The following is an 18032-nucleotide window of genomic DNA, read 5'->3' on the forward strand; positions in this document are numbered from 1 at the left end:
ATACAGTTAATCTAGACTGTAAAAAAGAACAGACAAGAACAACATCGGAACAGAAAATGACAGACTAGAGTGACAGTTCAGATGAACCATATTGCCTTATTTATTCCAATGATGGCTTTTATTTTGAAAAGGAAAATCTGAGTTAGCGCCGCTAGCATAATATCCTGGTGCTAGAAGAACAGTAATGAAGCCTCGAATTACAGACGGAGTCTTATCCAGTGAGCATTCATAATTTCACTGTCAGTAGATTATAACCCTTTTGTATCAAGATGGCATACACAAGACTGATTTATAGACCTTTATTTCAGTTGAAAAGATTAAATAGTGTATACACTGCATTTAATTTAACAAGAGGACATACAAAAATGTTGTTAACATTAAGGAAACCAGACTTACAGTAATCACAAAACATACATTCTTAGGTATAATATTCCTGAAGGCACAGACATTAATGAATTATTTTAGATCTTATTGCCATGATATTGCACAAAGGCATATTTGATAAGAGTAAGATAAGAGTAGACAACATTCAGAAACAAGATTTATAGAAGTTGTAAGGCTAATCTCAGTGTCAAAGCCTACTGCTTAGAGAAAAGGCATTTATGCTAACATTGACATGTTCAATTCAACCATCAACAACAAAAAAATTAAATGCATGTCATTATATTGAAAAACATATTGGAAACTGAAGTTTGATTTGAAGTCTTGGTTAAAATTGCATAAATATTTGAGTTTGTTCACTGACATTTGCATAAATATTTTCACAATAGAAAGAAAACCTGCTCTGCACAGTCAAGTGAGTACAAAGTAACTAGTAGGTAATAATAATACATTATAAAGTAATTGCAGGCACCTCTATTGATAAACATGATCAAATCCACAGTATTGCTTCAGAACTTGATTACATGGCTTGCATTCTCATCTATGGGGTACCACGCATAAAATAAAGATAGTAGCACAAACAACTGTAATAAGAAAAAGTATGTCTCGTTTCTTGCCTTAGTTGAGTGTTTCTAATCAAACCATGTGTGAGCCTTATCACACAGGTTCAATAATCCCTCTAACTACAGTATTAAATTAACTCAGAATTACATTAAGAAGAATAACCTTAGAAATCAATTAAAGAAGCTAAGGTTAAATCATGAAATAAAAGTGCTGTGTTAAGTCTTTGGGATAATTAGAACCCAAAGTATAACCAAATCCACTGAATCGTAGGCACAATGGAATCACTGTTCAAAGGCCTGGCCAGAGACATTTAAGGTATGACATGAACATAACTAGGCTACACGTCCCAGTCAGAGTAAACTAGGGCTTATAAATTAAAGTATCAAAGAAATGACGAGATGCATATACCGAGAGGATACAAGGGAAACCGTACCATAGTGTTGTAACAAGGTAGTCATTGTGAAATCCTTTTTTAAAGTGTGTGTTTGTTTAATATCTGATGATTGACATGTAGTTCACTGGAGTCCTAGTCTATTGTTATAGTTGTAGAAAAAAAAGCATTCCAGCATTCCAAAAGAAAAACCAGAGACTGTTTCTCTTCATGAGGAGTCAAAGATACTCAAAGTGCTTATGCTCCAAGGAAAGGAGACCAAAAGAGATAGTTTGATCCAACACAGTGACAGCAACATAAAACCCATGTACAAACCAACTAACACCCTGACTAAAAAGGAATGTTTGCGAGGAAGCCTCTTTCCTTCAAACCAACCGTTCCCTCATCCACTCACACCTTACAGTGCCTGCTTGGCAGAATTAAGACCAAGCAAGATGCTGGGCTTCTCCTCAATTACACGCACTAGCAGGTTGTCTATGTACTCCTCCAGCTCAATAATCTTTGTGTCCTTCTTGGAAAGCTCTGTTTGCTGCTTCACCACCAGTGTGATCAGCTCCTCCTGGGTCAACTGTGTGTAGGGCCCAGTCTCCACCACGCCGGGTACCTGAGGAGAATAACGCCAAGAGGGTTACGAAGTGTTTCATTGGTTGGCATTCAAAAGCACCTGATTGTGTGATGATAAACATCCACATACCTTTATTTTCCCCAGGGAGCCATCAGATACCTTCATGTCTCTAACTACAGCTGTGCTGATGGGAGCCTGGCTGTCCATAGAGCTCATAGGCTTCACTGGGTGAGGCCTGGAAAGAGAAGATTTCAAAGAAAACATTAAGGCTAAGGAGAACATTTCCCCTAAGATAATCACTTTTTCTTTGCTCGATTTCAAAACGTTGATTTGAAATCAATCACTATGAGGTTCAAACGTATATTCTCTGAAGTGTATTTCCAAATGGAGTCTGTCATGTGCATCAGGACTGGCAGAGCATTAACAGCGAAGACACCCAGCATTGGGTAGTCAAAGGTACCCCCGACTTCAAGCAGTTATGTAAAGGATGCGACAAAACACTAAACATAAGTGCTTTACCCATAATATCCCTAACTAAAGTGCACTACAGTGAACCAATTGCTAAGCTTCTCCAAAAACATTCTGTTCTCCAAGTGATGTCACCTTGTCTAAGTGACCTCACTCCGTCGGAGACATATGACCATTAATCGTAAGTTGTTGAAAACAGATTGTTTTTGTTCTCCTTCCAAATATCTGCTGTCCAAAGACATTGATGCCATTAAAGACAACACAGACAAGTTGTGCCATTTGCTCAGGACCTTTGATTGGTCATTTTAAGCGCCATCACACTTCCCATGAGTGAGTTGTCAAATCTTGAAAAACAGCAGGTGTTCAGACAGCACACACAAGCAGTCTACAGCAAAAAGCAACTTAGCAACAAGCAAACATGCTAGCTACAGTTGAATTGGTAGTCTGCAGACAGAAAGCTTTGAGCACACTGGACTTTGCTAGTCTACTGCAGCCGGTACAGGTTGATCTCACTTCACCTGGAGTTTGTGGTACACTTAAATCAACTAATTGTACCATGTTCTAACATGGAGTGCTGATAATGGTTGACTGAGTGGTGGAAATGAATGGATATGAAAAGCACAGGAGCGGTGCGCCTCTTGGCCATGACCCTCATCAACCTCAAGTTCTCATCCACATCGCATCTGGTCTTCTCTGGCAATACACTTAGGAAAAAAACCTAAACTATGTATTCTGCAGATTTAATGGCCAACTTTGTATAAACTTTCAGTAGAAACTTATCCACTTGCATTGTTTAAAATTTTAACATAACAGTTTTGAAACGTATAAATAAACGTGCAAAATGGACTGCAGAATTTTGAAAAATTGGGTAATTGAAGGCATTGTGTCACAGGTTTGCTGTCTGTGGACTAAACTGTCCACAGTTTAGTCCACAGACAGCTGTTGTACCTACCGTATGAAGAGTTTAGAAAAATTTAACTATTTTGAAAAACGAACTAGTTGGAGTTCCATAATGAAATTTAACAAATAGGCTTTTAGAACAATTCTTATGGCATAAACAGCAACCTATAAGCCTTGCACAACTAATACATTTAAAAACTACAGTTATTTACCAGAGAAAGACTGGAAAATAGACAAAACCATAAACAATTTGAAAGAGTGGGCAAAAAGAGTTGACAATGGCAAATGTGAAAGGTGTTAAAATGCGCAGATAAGTGTCTGTAGTTGGTATATGTAGTTTAAAACCAGTGACGGATAATCCATGCGCATCACTCACACCAAAACAAGCACAAGGGCCTATAGGTGTCCAATAGAGCTACTTAATTTCTTTTATCTTTAGAGGAACACCAAAACAGCCAGACCTGTATTTAACTCTGAATGGGAGAAGGAATGCCTCCTCCGAGGCAAACAAATCCAACTAAATCAGAACTTCACGTTGAATACTCAACAAGAGGAATCAACCCAACCTCTCTCTACTGCAGGAACAACCAGCCAAATAGAAACCCTTTACACCATCAAGCTGAAAGGTTATTGAAAAAGGACCAGATGTATACAGTAAACATGCACACCCCTAGCTCTAGTTATGCCCAGTGAGTTAAGGCTCACCTGCGCAGCGTTGAGGCTGGCCCACCTCCACTGCTACCTAGCACAGTGACCGTCTGCGTCTCAGAGGGTGAGATCCAAGCCCGTAGCAGGGCCTTTCCCCCAGCCACTGTCTGGGGGCTGGGCACACCCACAAAAGTCTGGGAGGGCTCAGCAGATGTTGGGACAGCAGACATGTGGGACGAGGTGGTAAAAGGGTCTTCTACCCACTTCTCTTCCTTGGCTTCAGTTTCCACCTTTTCTCGAACATATCGATTACTCTGACTAGTATTTTCAGCTGGGTACTCCAGTATGACAGATTCTGTTGGGGCTGACATGAAGGTCTTGTCTTCACTGGGTGCCTGGTCTTGATTCAGCTCACGCTTTCCCATGGCTCCTTTTTTGCTCAAATTACTTGGAGGTGAAGGTGCAGCTTTTTTCTTTCTTTGCGAAAAACCTCTTAGAAATGCAGGACGGAGTTCCTCAGGATGTTTTTCTGAATCACTGACATTACAATTGGAGAGCAGGTCTGTTGGATTATTAGACACTAAAGAAATGTCCAATTCATCTGTTGTAATTCCTTGTTCTTCAAGGGTGTCAGTCTGGGATCCCTCAGTGGACACGTCATCTCCAGGGGGGCAGCGCTCAGGATGGGCAAATGGGTCTTTATGCAGGATTTCAACCATAGGAAAGGGGTCAGGCTTAACAAACTTCGCCATTGTAAGGGGCACCAGGTTATCTTTCTTCAAGTTTCTTTCTGTAAAAACAGATGAGGGTGGCTTTACACCGGTTGCGGTAACCTCTGTGTTCTTCATTTCTGGACAATTCCCTCTTATTTCCCTGATATCTGAAGTTGAGATTGCCCTCTTCGCAATTCTGTTCTTTTGCTGTACAGTTGTACACTCTGCCAGGACTGGCTCAGGTGCTGCTTGTCTCACTGACTCTTTGTGGACTATCCTTTGTCTGGGTTTGGCTATGGGGATCTCATTGGGAAGGTTTGGCAGAACTTTGGTCCTCTCCCTTAGTGTAGGTCTAGACGGCTGTTCTAATGGCACATCAGATTTGCGGTCACTGGTTGAAGCAACGGATACGTTTAACACCTTTCTTGCATCCTCCAAAGGTTTTGTAAAGGGTACGTCTCGGCTGTGAACCATGGGATTTGATGAGACCAAGGAATTGGTGGCCAAGATGCGGTTTCTCTCAGACTGTGAAGTGCTCTGGTCTTGCTTTGTATTGGAGTCTCCCACTAATCTATGGGAGGCTTTGGGTACAGGATTGGAAGGTGGGATGACAACTGGAAAACTGTCAGTACTCACTCTTGAAGACACAGATTGAATTCTCTGAACTTGTGACGATTGCTGCTTTAGGGGTTCAGCGCCGCTATCCGGGAAGTAGGTATATTTGTTATTGTGTAGAGGGGTTGGAGAGTCGAGGTCCGGTCCATCCACACTCATTTCTTCACCAATGAGCTGGGGTGTATATTCCTTCTGTCTTCGATTCACCTCTGCAATGACATTGTCCCATCGAACCTGTCCTTGTATACCATGCCTCTTCTGTGGAAACAGGCTATCATAGTCAGGAAGATGTAGAGGCTGCCTTTTGGAATCAACCTCATTCATTGCAACAAGATGTCCATTTCCATCTGAAGACTTAGATAAGACAATTCTGGAGTCTGAATTGGGGTTTTCATGGCTTTTTGGCTCAAATGGGCTGGGGGGCAGAGGAGCTCGTCGCTTCTTGTCAGGCCTGTCGGGTGAAGATCCTATGGCATTCAGGTTCTCAGCGCTGCTGGTGGAGGATGTAGAGCTACTCTTCCTTGCTTTAGGAGGAGCCAGGGAGGAGTGAAGGTTGGAGAACATGTCAGGAGATTCGGAGGGGACGCTAGAGAGAGGGGATTCTGCGCAGGACTGGAAGGAATATTCCTGACTATAGGAGTCTAGGTCAGGGGTTTCAGGCTGCTTTAGAGACTCCACCAATCTGCCAAGAAGTAAAAACAAAAGCCTGGAGGGTCAGTGTCAGACACATTAAACCATGTGTACAAGCCTGCCCATTAGAGCTAAATTCAATCACGATTTAGGCTTTCTGGTGATGTAACCAAACTTGAAGGTAAAGAACGATAGAGGTGTTCTATCCAGTTTGTCTGCTTAAAATGTAACCCTATGCTAGAAGTTGTTTACACTATTCAGTTCAGCAAGATAATGACCACTCAGGACAGGACATTGAGAATATTAAATCAAAACATTTTCTGGCCTAATGTTTGAAAGGTCTCCTGTTATTTTGATTTGAAAACTAAAGAACAACCCAAGTACAGTATGAGAAAAAGGAGGTTCTCCTATTATATCCAAAGCTGAGAAAATATGGTTCCCCACTTTAGAACAAGAGTCCCCATACAATAGCTCTAACTTACATAACCAATGACAACACTTCAACAGTTCTCATAGCCTAATATCAAATATTACATTAAAATGGTATATCCACCTGTAGCAAAAGGCCCATACACAAATACTAGGGTAATTCAGCCTGGCATTTTAGTTGAAAATAAAATCTAAAGGCAGATCCAACTTAGAAATGTTTTTAGGAGGAAAGAGCGGTCACAATTAACTCACCATTAGGAACAAATTAGCAACAACAAATCCAGAAACCAAAACCCAAGACAGGTGGAAAACAAAGCCTGTTGGCCCCAACAGACAGTCACAATATAGTTAGTCATCCTGTGCAAGCTCACATCATCTCCCCAAACCTGTTAGACATCATACCACCCAGTGTCAGACACACCCAGATTCCACACTACAGACCAACCGGCACCGCAAACAAACAAGCCAGACAGGTCTATCAAGTGATAGATTTGTGACCCATGCTCATGTCGGCCAAGCCTTCTTAGAACCTTAAGCTAATAACAAAAGGAAAAAGGCATTTGCTGAAGGTGAAGGTCCACTGCATGATATAGGGTGAATCATGGTGACATGTCCATAAAAAAAAAAAAGGAGTGCAACCCCTATGGAATATAATGTTCACGTCAGATAATTAAGTTCTATTCTACTGCTGTCAATAAGATTGTTAACAAGCGAAGACAGGCATTCCATACATTTTGTTGGGTCAACAGTCCATTACCACAGTACCAGTGGCAACGGCCCATCTTATTTAAAGCAAATTTACAGTTACAGCACAGACGATAATGAACAATAACCACAAAAAACAAAACATTAAACAGGTAAACCTCAATGTCTCCCTCATTGGTTACTGTGTACATAACTATTAGTTACTGTGTAAGCTTGGTCTTTGCCTCAACGCACATCAACGTTTGTAAAGACAGAAAAAGGAAAATTTGTTGGTTTGTGTGAAAAAGAGGGCTAAATAATTGACAACCCACAAAACAAAGTTAACACAACTTAACAATGTAAATAGCATACCAGTGAGCGGTTTAAAAGAATGATTAATTAGGAATTAAGGGTTAATTAGGAAAAACAGCACAATGCCAGTATTATAAGCTCAGGCAAAGTGTGGAAGATAATTTTCTAATTATTTATCAGAATAGCACATTGACAGCAGTGAACATAGTGAGATTGTCACAATATTCCTAAAACAATTTTAATATTAGTCCATAAATGAGTAATTCAAATAAGTATGCCAAAATGTGTGACTTTTCTTACAATATTGAGTGTTGTGCACATGCAGTCCAGTAGAGGGCGACATTAGGCAACAATAGAAAAGTCCAGTCAATTTGTCAAACTAGAGGCCTGTTAAAACAAACATGATGCTAGAACTGCTTAAAATACAGTATATAGGGAGGCATTTTGCCATTCTATGGATCAGTAGTGTAATGTAAAAAATTTACACAAATGTGTTTTCACTATGTCATTATGGGGAATGGTGTGCAGATGGATGGCAAAAAGTTATGTAGTCAATTATAAATTCAATCTACAGCACCACAAAATGTGGAGGTACATAAAAAATTACGCCCCAGTCTATGCCAATAACAACCAAATAAATTATGCATCCAGAACCATACGTGAAAATAATATACTCTAATATGTTGTTTTGGATTAACATCATTTTTGCAGTATTATGTTGTCTTGTTGCATATATACGGGTTTCGAACAATGTCTGTATAGCCAATTTGTATAATTTTTATAGTCAAATTAGGTCAGTATTGTAGAGTCAATATAATGGGATTAATCCATTCTCATTTCTCAGTTTGCAACAACTGTTGCCATTTTAAAAGAATCTCAATAATTGGTAGATTAACACTTTCTAAAAAAAAAAAAACACTTCCTGGTCTTTACAGTTTAATCTGTCTTTATCACTGGAGGGACCTTACAGATGTATGTATGGGCAGGCATCGAATAAAAGTAAATCCCTATTATTAGTGAACATAACCTATGTAATTTGATAAGAGAACTTTAACTCCAGAACTACAATTAGTTTGCCTAAACAAAAGGTTTAAAACAATGTTAGTTGTTCATTTGTAGAAGTTTATTTTCATTATAATAGGCTGTAGATCAAAAAAAAGATGCACAATTAAAACCATTAAAAACTCCATCAGAACAAGAAATTTGTTCTGAGGATTTTAGTTTGGCGATGATAATTTAGTTATTGCAGTTAAGTCATTGATTGTAAATCAGACTCCAGACCAATTGTTTAAAATCAATTGTTTTAGCTTAAGCACATACAGCTCCGGAAAAAATTAAGAGACCACTGCACCCTTTTCTTTCCTTTCCAAAAAAGTTGAAAAGGAAAGTTGAGTGAGGAACAGAATCATTCAATTTGCAGTAGGCTCTTAATTTTAACCCTTCTGTTCCTCACTCAAAACCTTCCTTTTCATCCTATTTATTTTATTTAATTTTCACACAAAATGTCCTGGGCCCAATATAAGAGTACTGTGCCGTAAAGATTAAATAACTAAAGGATTGAAGAACATGATCAGGCCAAGGTTGTTTTGGTTCAAAAGAAAATCTTGAAATTGTGAATCTTGAAGGGATTTCCTGAATAGGAAACTCAAATGCGTCCTTCCCAAAATCTCGCCTCTGCGTATTTTCACAGAAACCAATCCTTTAGGGCTCTTCCTATTGATACCAATTACATGATTTGTACTAGTGATGTCCCTTACAGGATGTTCATAAGAACACATCCTCCAATAAGAAAAAGCCAATAACAAACATGACCAGACATGTTACAGTAAATTAGCGTTGCAGAATACATTCACAGATTCACTGCAATTATAAACCGGTTACCGACACAATGTACTGTACTTCCAGCCGTGGCTTATTGTCCAAATACAACACCCCCTTGGGCATTCCTGATTAATTATACCATGCCACACTAACAACATCCAATCCATCGGTTGAGCCTAAAATGAAGAATCTGGCCAAAATTGTAGATCATAAAACAGCATGTCCGACACCATTTGGGGGCGGAGTCACAGGCTTAATCTTGTCGCGGAGTGTCCAGCACCCCGACTTAAGGCTGATTTATACAATGTCAAATGAGTCTGCTTAAGGTCCGCAGAGCGACGCAAATGCCCGCACAGCCAGGCCGCATAGGCTACACGAACCGGCTCAAAAATCTAAAAGCGTGTAGTTAAGGTAGTTCCTAGGCACTCCAACAATCTATTGTTAACTTAAGCCTGGTGGTGGCAGTGTGTTCCTCTGGGAGGGCAGTCCTCTAGCCTGGAACAAGGGGAGGATGCCTCCCAGTAACCATGCCATCCTCAGGACGGGGGAAAATGTTCCCAAAGTCTTTGGACAAGGCCAGTGTCTGTAGACCCCCCATTTTAGCTCCTAGTTTTACACAGCTATATAATTGTGCAGGGGCACTCTGGTCAAATCTGTCCTGTCTTGATCTTAGCTACTACACCCCAACCCCTCAGACGAGGCAGGGAGTGTCCAGCCATGTCTCAGTCCCTAGTTTTAACACTGCAAAAACCTATGATTAAGATTAGCCTGTGGGTAACACTCAGAGCAGACCCCACCTGACTGGCCCTGTCCACCTGGTTGTGCAGCTAGGTGGATTCGGTTTGGGAACTCTGGTCACAGCCCATTTGGATTTATTGACCAGCTTGTCTGCTGATCATGCAAAAACATTGACGTGGCCCAAAAAATACATGTACTCTTATAATCTTCACCAGGACTGGCCACCCCTTAGAGTCCTTAGGTTCCTCTCTAGGTATCTTCCTAAGTTTGGACCCTACAGCGGCGTTTTTCCTAGCCACTGAGCATTAACTCTTGTAGCTTGCTCTTTGGTGTTTCAGGCTGAGTGTCTGTAAAAGCACTGTGACAACTGATGTAACAAGGACTTAAATGTTATTGATTGAAGTAGCCATGTGGAGTCCCTTGCCAGGCGTGGGTAAACACGGTCCGCAGTTGAGGACGGTTTTGGTAGAGAAATGAACAGTCACTTTTCTGGCAACAGCCCGGATGGACAATGCTGCACTCAACATGCCTATTGCAGTGGCATTGTGTTATGAAAAAACTGCAAATTGGACTAGAAAGTAATGGCCAATAATTTCCCTGAGCACAAGCTGCACCTCTGTAATGACCTTGCAGTTTTATATTAACTTCTTGATATGACACTTGTTTGATAAAGGATAAATGCTAACAGGGAGGTCAACCATTTTGTGCATAAAAATGAAAGCTTTATATGCACATGGAACATTTGTGAGGCCTTTTACTGCAGTTTATGACACACTGGACCGACAGCGCACATTGCATGCCTTTTCTTTGTTTGGGCAGTGTAGAACAAAAAAACAAGACCATATGACACCTACCTTGGCTTGACAGCAGACACCTTGGCAGTACGGTTGGAGTTGAGGAAGACTGCAGCACTAGTCGGGGCTGTGTTGGGGCTGTGAACACCCTTCTGCTGGTCCCCCAGGCTCTTCTCCAAATTTTTTGGAGGCTCTGAACTGAGAGGGATCTCCTCAAATGGGTTGGTAGAATGGGGAGGCGCAAGAACCTCCAAATCTGTAGAGTGTTTCAGACCTTGGTTGGGTCTCTCCGCCACTGAGTTATCTTTCTTCTCCTCCTTCTTCCTGATCATACCAAATAGAGAGGACAGCCTCTCAGACACAGAGGCCTCTTCTTGTCGCTTCTGCTCCTCTGTTCTCTTTGCCTCTTCTTGCTGCCTCTGCTCCTCCCCCAGTCTACGAAGCTCCTCTGCCTCACATCGCCTCTTTTCTTCCTCTTCCCGCTGCATCTTTCTTTTCGCCTCATCCTCCTGGAACCTTCTCATCTCCTGCTTGGCCTGTTGCTTGTGTTTCTCCTCTTCCTCCTCCTGCAGTATCTTGAGCTGCACTTTGTGTTTTGCCTCTGCCAGTCTCTTTTCTTCCTCCTCATGAAGGCGACGTTGCTCCAGTAGAGCGCTATCCCCATCTTCAGAATCTTTCTTGTAAGAGGGGACAGAGAGGCCCTTGAGGGATTCTATAGAGGCATCAGAAGGGTGCCTCCGGTTGCGTACATCCTCCACAGAGCCCTGACCAGAGCTGCTGAGGCTGAGGGTGGATCCAGACTTGGGCTCGACCTCCTCAGCATACACATGGTTGCCGTTGATGCACGTGCTGTTTGGGTCATCTTTCTGCTTGGATCTACCGAGGAGAGAGAAAGGTCCTATGGACACCTTGCTGTCATTGCTACCCGTGCGCTTGTGGCCCAAGAACTTGAACTTCTTTTTGACTGTAGGTAGAAGAATGAGGTTACAAGATCAGCAAATCAAATGTAAAATATTACTCAAATACCAAGCACAGCTGAGTAAATGATTTCAAAAGCTGAATTAAAAAGGAGCTCACCATCAGGAGAATCCACATTGAGGCCAGAGGAGCGACTGCCACTTAGGGACATGTTCTTCTCAGGAAGAGTGCCTAGTGTTGACATGGACTGAGAGACATTACGTTGCAGATTAGATTTATGGGCAAAGATGGATTTGAGCTTGGATTTCTTCTTGGCCCCAGGGGACTCCGAACACACAGAGTGGGAGTCACCCTCTCCATCGCTGTCAGTCAGTACCCGGCTAGACGAAGGCAATATCGCAGAGGCGGAGTCAGAAAAGCTATCCTTCTTCTTGCCACGGACTTTGTCCCTGAGCATTCCAAGGCGGGAGCGTGGTTTGTCTTGCAGGGATAGGTCAAACATGCTGGCTGACAAGTTGTTTCTCATGAACTGAATGTCTAACATAACCTCCCCTCTGACTTTGTCCTCCTTCCCATTCTTGTCCAGCAGTTTGTACCAACTGAAAGAGTAGAAGACAGACAACATATTAGGTACTACTATTAAATAAGTATCAAAGAACAATCACACACAAAACATAAAAATAAATTATCAGAGCAATATTATTTAAAATGGACTGGCATCCAAGCAAAATGTTTTCAATGACTGACATGCAATTGTTCCAGCAACTACAGGGTACATCAAGCCCAATAAAGCAGACAGTTCTGCCTTTGCCCTGCCCACAATTCTTCCTTGTTGAGTCCACACTGCAGAAAAGAAATGTGTTCTGGGGAGCCTGTTCCACAACCATGATAAAACAAGCAATTGCTCTAGAAAGTATTCAATCCCTTGTACACTGCTCCAAAAAAAAAAAAAAAAAGGGGGAACACTTAAATCAAATCAGATCGCAGGGAAGAAAATATATTTAAGATCAAAATCTTCACTGTACATTGTAATTACAAAAACCATTTGGGGGTGGTGGGGGGGGGGGGGCTGGATCAGTGAGCTCCGACAGTGTGGCGCTACTTGGCGGCAGCGGTTGTTGAGTGGGGCTTTTTGAAAATAATATTCCTACAGTTGAGCGCATTGATGGGGGGGGTTGAGGGAGGGGAACAACACGTAGCTAGATGCCCTCCTCGGTTTGCGCCATCTCTTTCCTTTCTTCCTCTCACCTCTCCTCCTATTCCCTCCTGTCTCCTTTTCCAATTCCCTCCTCTCCCTCTTTGTCCTTCTCTCCTTTATTCCGCTTCCATTAACTCCATACCCCCCCCCCCCCCTTGCTGCCCTGGTACGCTACTAATCTGTTTCTCACAATTAATACGGTTTAGGTACAGAACAACTATTTAATTCAGACTTAACAGAACTGCTGAAGTTACCTAACGCTAATGTCCCTGATCCCCCTCCCTCTTTTGCTGCAACGGATTAAAATATTTCAACACAACAAAAAAAACACATTCTAATAAATTAAAATTTTAAACAATTTATATACTTTATTTTAACACCGCTATTCAGGTTGGATGAACAAAATTAACTAGCATGGTAACCGCTAGCAAATCTGTGTTTTACCATGGCGCGTGGGGGAAATCACTGACCCAGAGTCTCTCGATGGGATTCAGGTCAGGGGAACGTGAGGGCCAGTCAATGAACATCCAAGAACAATCTAGCCACATGAGTATGGGCATTGTCCTGCAGCAGGAGGAACCCAGTGCACCAGCCTAAGATCTGACGATGTGTCTGAGGATATTATTCTGGTACCTAACAGCAGTCAGGGTACCACCGGCTAGCATGTGGAGGTCTGTGCGACCCTCCAAGGATAAGCCTCCCCTGACCATCATTGACCCACCACCAAACAGGTAATGCTGGATGATGTTTCAGGCAACATAACTTTCACCACAGCATCTCCAGACTCTTTCACGTCTTACACTCAGGGTGAACCTATTCTAGTCCGTAAAGAGAACAAGGCGTATATGGTGGACTTGCCAATTCTGGTGTTCCCTGGGGAAAGCCAATCGAGGTGCATGGCGCTGGGCTGTGAGCACAGGTCCCACTACAGGACGTCGGGCCCTCATGCCTATTCCTCCACGCACAAAGGAGCAGATACCTGTCCTGCTGCTGGGTTGATGCCCTTCTACGGCCCTGTCCAGCCCTGCTTGCGTAACAGCCCATCTCCTGGCATCTCCTCCCTGCTCTTGAGACTGTACTGGGAGACACAGCAAACCTTGCAACGGCATGTATGAATGTGCCATCCTGGAGGAGCTGGACTACCTGGGTAACCTGAATGAGCTGCAGGTACTGCCTCATGCTTCCCGTAGTGACAAGGACACCAGCAAAACCAGAGAAGAATCAGTCAGGAAGGATAACGAGAGAGCAATTGCCTCTGGCCACCACCTGCAAAACCATTCCCTTTTTGGGGGTTGTCTTGCTGTATCCTCTCCATTGCACATGTTGTCACTTTCATTTGCACAAAAACAGGCGACATTGATTATGCTTATAAACTGCTTATGCTTCCTAACAGGACAGATTGATATCCTTGAAATGTAACCGACTTGGTGTTATACAGCTTGATAGGGTGCACAGTTTGTAAAATGATCTAGGATTTTAACTTTATAGCACTGCAGGCTCCTTGTATTTAAGAGGAGCAGTGGTAGCATGGGCATTTCCTAAAAAGTACAAGTTCAAAGCTCAGGACAGCTACAGCCCAAGGCAACCATTGCTGGTCTGTCTGAATTGTCACAGGACCACTAGTGACACAATGCATAAAAGATTAACTAGGAGTTGATATGACACTGATACACACACGGCTGCAGCTCATATTGCATACTTGTGTTACATCTATAGCATGTAGCACATTGTCATTCATCATGGCAGAGCACAAAGCAATGACAAGTGCAAACAAAACGTGTGCTCTATTGCTGACACTGGTATGAGATGGCATGAAGATGCATCCTAAGTAGCTAGCATACCAACAAACAAGTGTATGTAACTAGATGTCATAATGATGCCAACTGCACCTAACTGTGCTGATGCAGTCCTTTCCACAAGCACATTTTAAGCAGATTTAACACAGGTGTTCTGTGTTCTCCTGTACTACAAAGTATGCTTTCCGGTGTGCTTGGAAATTCACCTTCGGCTGGACGGGAGAAGTGAGAACACGAGTACCCATTTGGAAACCCAGCCAGTGTTTACAGTGAAACAGCACACCCTAACATAGGAGTAGTCTCTCTTGTTGAACTGGTTTCCTTTCTGGAGGCAGACTTCCCTGAGATGTATCAATGTCAATCAGCAAATAACTAACAGACTAAACATTACGGACTTGTTTATTGACAACCTTTTTTTTTAATTTTTTGGAAGCCCTAAAAAGAAAGGGTCTATAAATGCATCCAGGGGGCAAAGGTCAGTCAGTCCTGTCAGGTTTAACTTTCAGATGTCCTGTTGGCTCTTAGTAGGACCTGAGCCACAGTACGTCTCAACTACCTTGCCTGATAACTGCTAGTTGTCCCTATCAAAATTACACCAGGATGCGTAACTCATCTAGTTTCTGCCTGAAGACATGCTGTCGATATCCACAGCCCATTTGTATTTTATAACCCACTCACAACATGAATATCATTAACAAAGTGGCCTTAAAAAGTTCACGTTCTTATAATCCCCACCAAGCAGTCATAAGAGGATTGGCCATCTTCTGGAACCCCTTTCACACTATAAAAAAGTTGAATACTCATCATAATCAGTATTTCCTACAAATGTTTCCTAATGACTGTGCTTCAACATATTGCTTGCCGTTTGTGATTTTAGATCATACTGCATACTACAGGTGTATTGTGTCTTACAGTACTTACCAGGCTTCCTTCATGTTCAAAAGCATACAGTTAGTGGTATTCAGACTATTAACCTCAGGAAAACATTATAAAAACAATATATGGGCTAGTAGAATGTGCAAGGGAAGGGCTCAAAATGTATAGTTGGGTATATGTAGGGTTGTAACAGTATAAACATTGAACCTGTACAGCACTGTATGGAGGCTTTTAACAGTTTGCACGTGAACTCAAATTAATACATCATAAATCAACAAAGAAATGGCAAGCGATGCTGACTGCCTCCACAATAAATCTTATTGAAGTGAAAAAACATTAAGCTGTTCTGTTTATACAAAACAAATACCATAATCACATAAGAAATACAGAATAAGCTCAAGATAGGGATATAGGGAGGTTTAACAGACAAGGACATTTTAAGAAAAGTAAAAGAAAAATAGAATGCAAAGCAGTATGACAGTGAGTTAAAGCGACAGAAAGTAGCCTATACAGAGACAAATGTCCAAAATAATTTACATACGAATTAACATTTCCAAGGTGAAAATTCTAAGACCCTGTGTTTTTATAAAGTCAGCTTATACATGCAAGTATACAGGTGCATTCATATATTCACTGGTCCACATTTCTGTATTGAAAAACTTTATTCTAATATTTTAGCTCAACATTCGCTTCATGTTGTTTTGGAAGACTCTGGCATCAGTACCATTACACAAGCCTGGTATACATTTGATTATTGTAGGATTATTTTAATTGTTTTTCAGGAGGGTGCATAACACAACCCTGTCAAAATCTGACCTATTAACTCTATAATGAAGGAACATAATCCAATGTCATACACTACTAGAAAGAACATTAACAATAAGCAAGTGAGAGGGAAAGGCCGAGAATTTTGGAATCAGCTATGGTAAATGAGTAATCGCAAGATAAGGTTTAAGATAATACAATAATGAGGTAATTCAAGTACTGTAAAAAAAGGCAGCACTTGGTACAGCCTCTACAGAGAACAACCATAGGACTATTAGTCACTCACTTCCCTAAATTACTTCAGGATAGGCATGTGTACTAAATGGCAAAGGTCAAATTGAAGAACGAAGGCTAATCTTTGAATAGTACAATCTTGGTCCAATTGCATCCCTGTTGTTTCATGTCTCTAATATATAACAACAAACAGCTGTTAAACACTTATGGGTATGTATATTGAATAACTAATGTCTGGTTATGAATTTCGCTACACCCTTGATGAGCCAATCCCAACCTGATGTGAATACCATCCATTGATCAAAGCCAAACACATTGTGATGTAATTAACCCTATGCTATAAATAACCTTGAAAGAATGGCAGGAATATAAACACTAGGCAAATATTAAATTTAACCCAACCTAACCAAATCACTTCGTCTGGGATGGCGTTCTCACAGGGTGAATCTTTACTAAAATACATGCTGTTTGACAAGAATAAATCATGAAAGAAATCCATCAGACTCCAGGTCCCAGTGTATAAAAAGCCAAACTCAAGATGAACTGAACTCGACAAAAAAACTAGAAAAACTTTATGTATTTTAAGTTTTACTAGGCTGGTGGAAAGAAACAACATCCTGTCAGTCACAAAAACACCATTCTTGTTACATGGCTTTCTGGATGAGGAAACACTGAACATACATGAAAATGACCAATGCTTACTCAGTTTTCTTGCGGCTTTTGTTATCGTGAAGTTCCAGGAGGTTGACCACAGCTTGTCCCAGAAGCTTGTCCAGTCCCACTAGAGCCCGGTGCATTATTATTACATACAAAGTGCAACGTTCAGCATTGCCATGGTGGAATAGCGGCAGGTCAAACGTTGCCTCTTCCTTCCATACAGGTGCAATACATTTTTCGGCAACCGAGGTTGAAAACTTGTCTTTGGCCACCTGCATGATGGCATAGGCATCGTTGGTTCCATTCTTGCCTTTAATCCTCAAATTCCTGGCTTGAAACACCGTTACCTGTACGCTTGTGGGATACCACTGCTGGCTTTGGTCAGCCAAAGACATTCTTCAAAACTTTATAAGTGTTACAGGTCAGACGTTAGTTACTACCGGTAACTTTAGCGTGTTGTCCTCGGCAATGATGACTGAATATCTAGCTGAAGATGTTGTAACACCTGACACTCCTCCCAACTGTACTGACTCCGTACGGGGTTATGCCACGCAGAGTCTGAAATGCCAAACGTATGTTAGGCTCAATTAGCTAATGCAATACAGGTGTCTGTCCTTCCTAATTAACGTTAACTAGTGTAACTACTGGTTTTAACAAACGTTTGAAATGACGTAGTTAGGAACTTGCTAGTACAATGTTAGCTAACTAGCCAAAATACGGCTAACGTACGTATCTCCCCAATTTAACTCAAACGTTCGACAAGAACTATATCGTATACTGTAACATTTTCTAATATAAGCATTACATATTATGCTTTCTCATAGCAATAACTCTGTTATTATCACGAAGACCATGAACTGACTGTAATACTTGCTTCTCATAGCCGCTTTGTACGTGTTAAGACTTTCTTCTTTGTTGAACAATAAACTTCCTCA

The 18032-nt window shown here is 41.5% G+C and overlaps 1 protein-coding gene across 2 annotated transcripts; it reads right to left on the reverse strand.

Moving 5' to 3' along the window:
* Positions 1-284: 284 nt before the first annotated feature.
* On the reverse strand, positions 285-18032 carry rab11fip1a (RAB11 family interacting protein 1 (class I) a). 2 transcript variants are annotated; one of them, XM_010876398.4, is made up of 6 exons: positions 17143-18032; positions 11731-12170; positions 10714-11617; positions 3975-5927; positions 2031-2136; positions 285-1940 (listed from the first exon to the last, which is right to left on the reverse strand). In XM_010876398.4, exons 1-6 carry the CDS (start codon positions 17490-17492, stop codon positions 1734-1736), a joined length of 3960 nt encoding a protein of 1319 aa, XP_010874700.2. In that variant the 5' UTR covers positions 17493-18032; the 3' UTR covers positions 285-1733. The 2 variants fall into 2 exon arrangements, with proteins under 2 accessions (XP_010874700.2, XP_012992138.2); XM_013136684.4 differs by lacking the exon at positions 3975-5927.

The sequence above is a fragment of the Esox lucius genome, chromosome 13 (assembly GCF_011004845.1).
Source record: "Esox lucius isolate fEsoLuc1 chromosome 13, fEsoLuc1.pri, whole genome shotgun sequence".
In the NCBI taxonomy this organism is placed as follows: domain Eukaryota; kingdom Metazoa; phylum Chordata; class Actinopteri; order Esociformes; family Esocidae; genus Esox; species Esox lucius.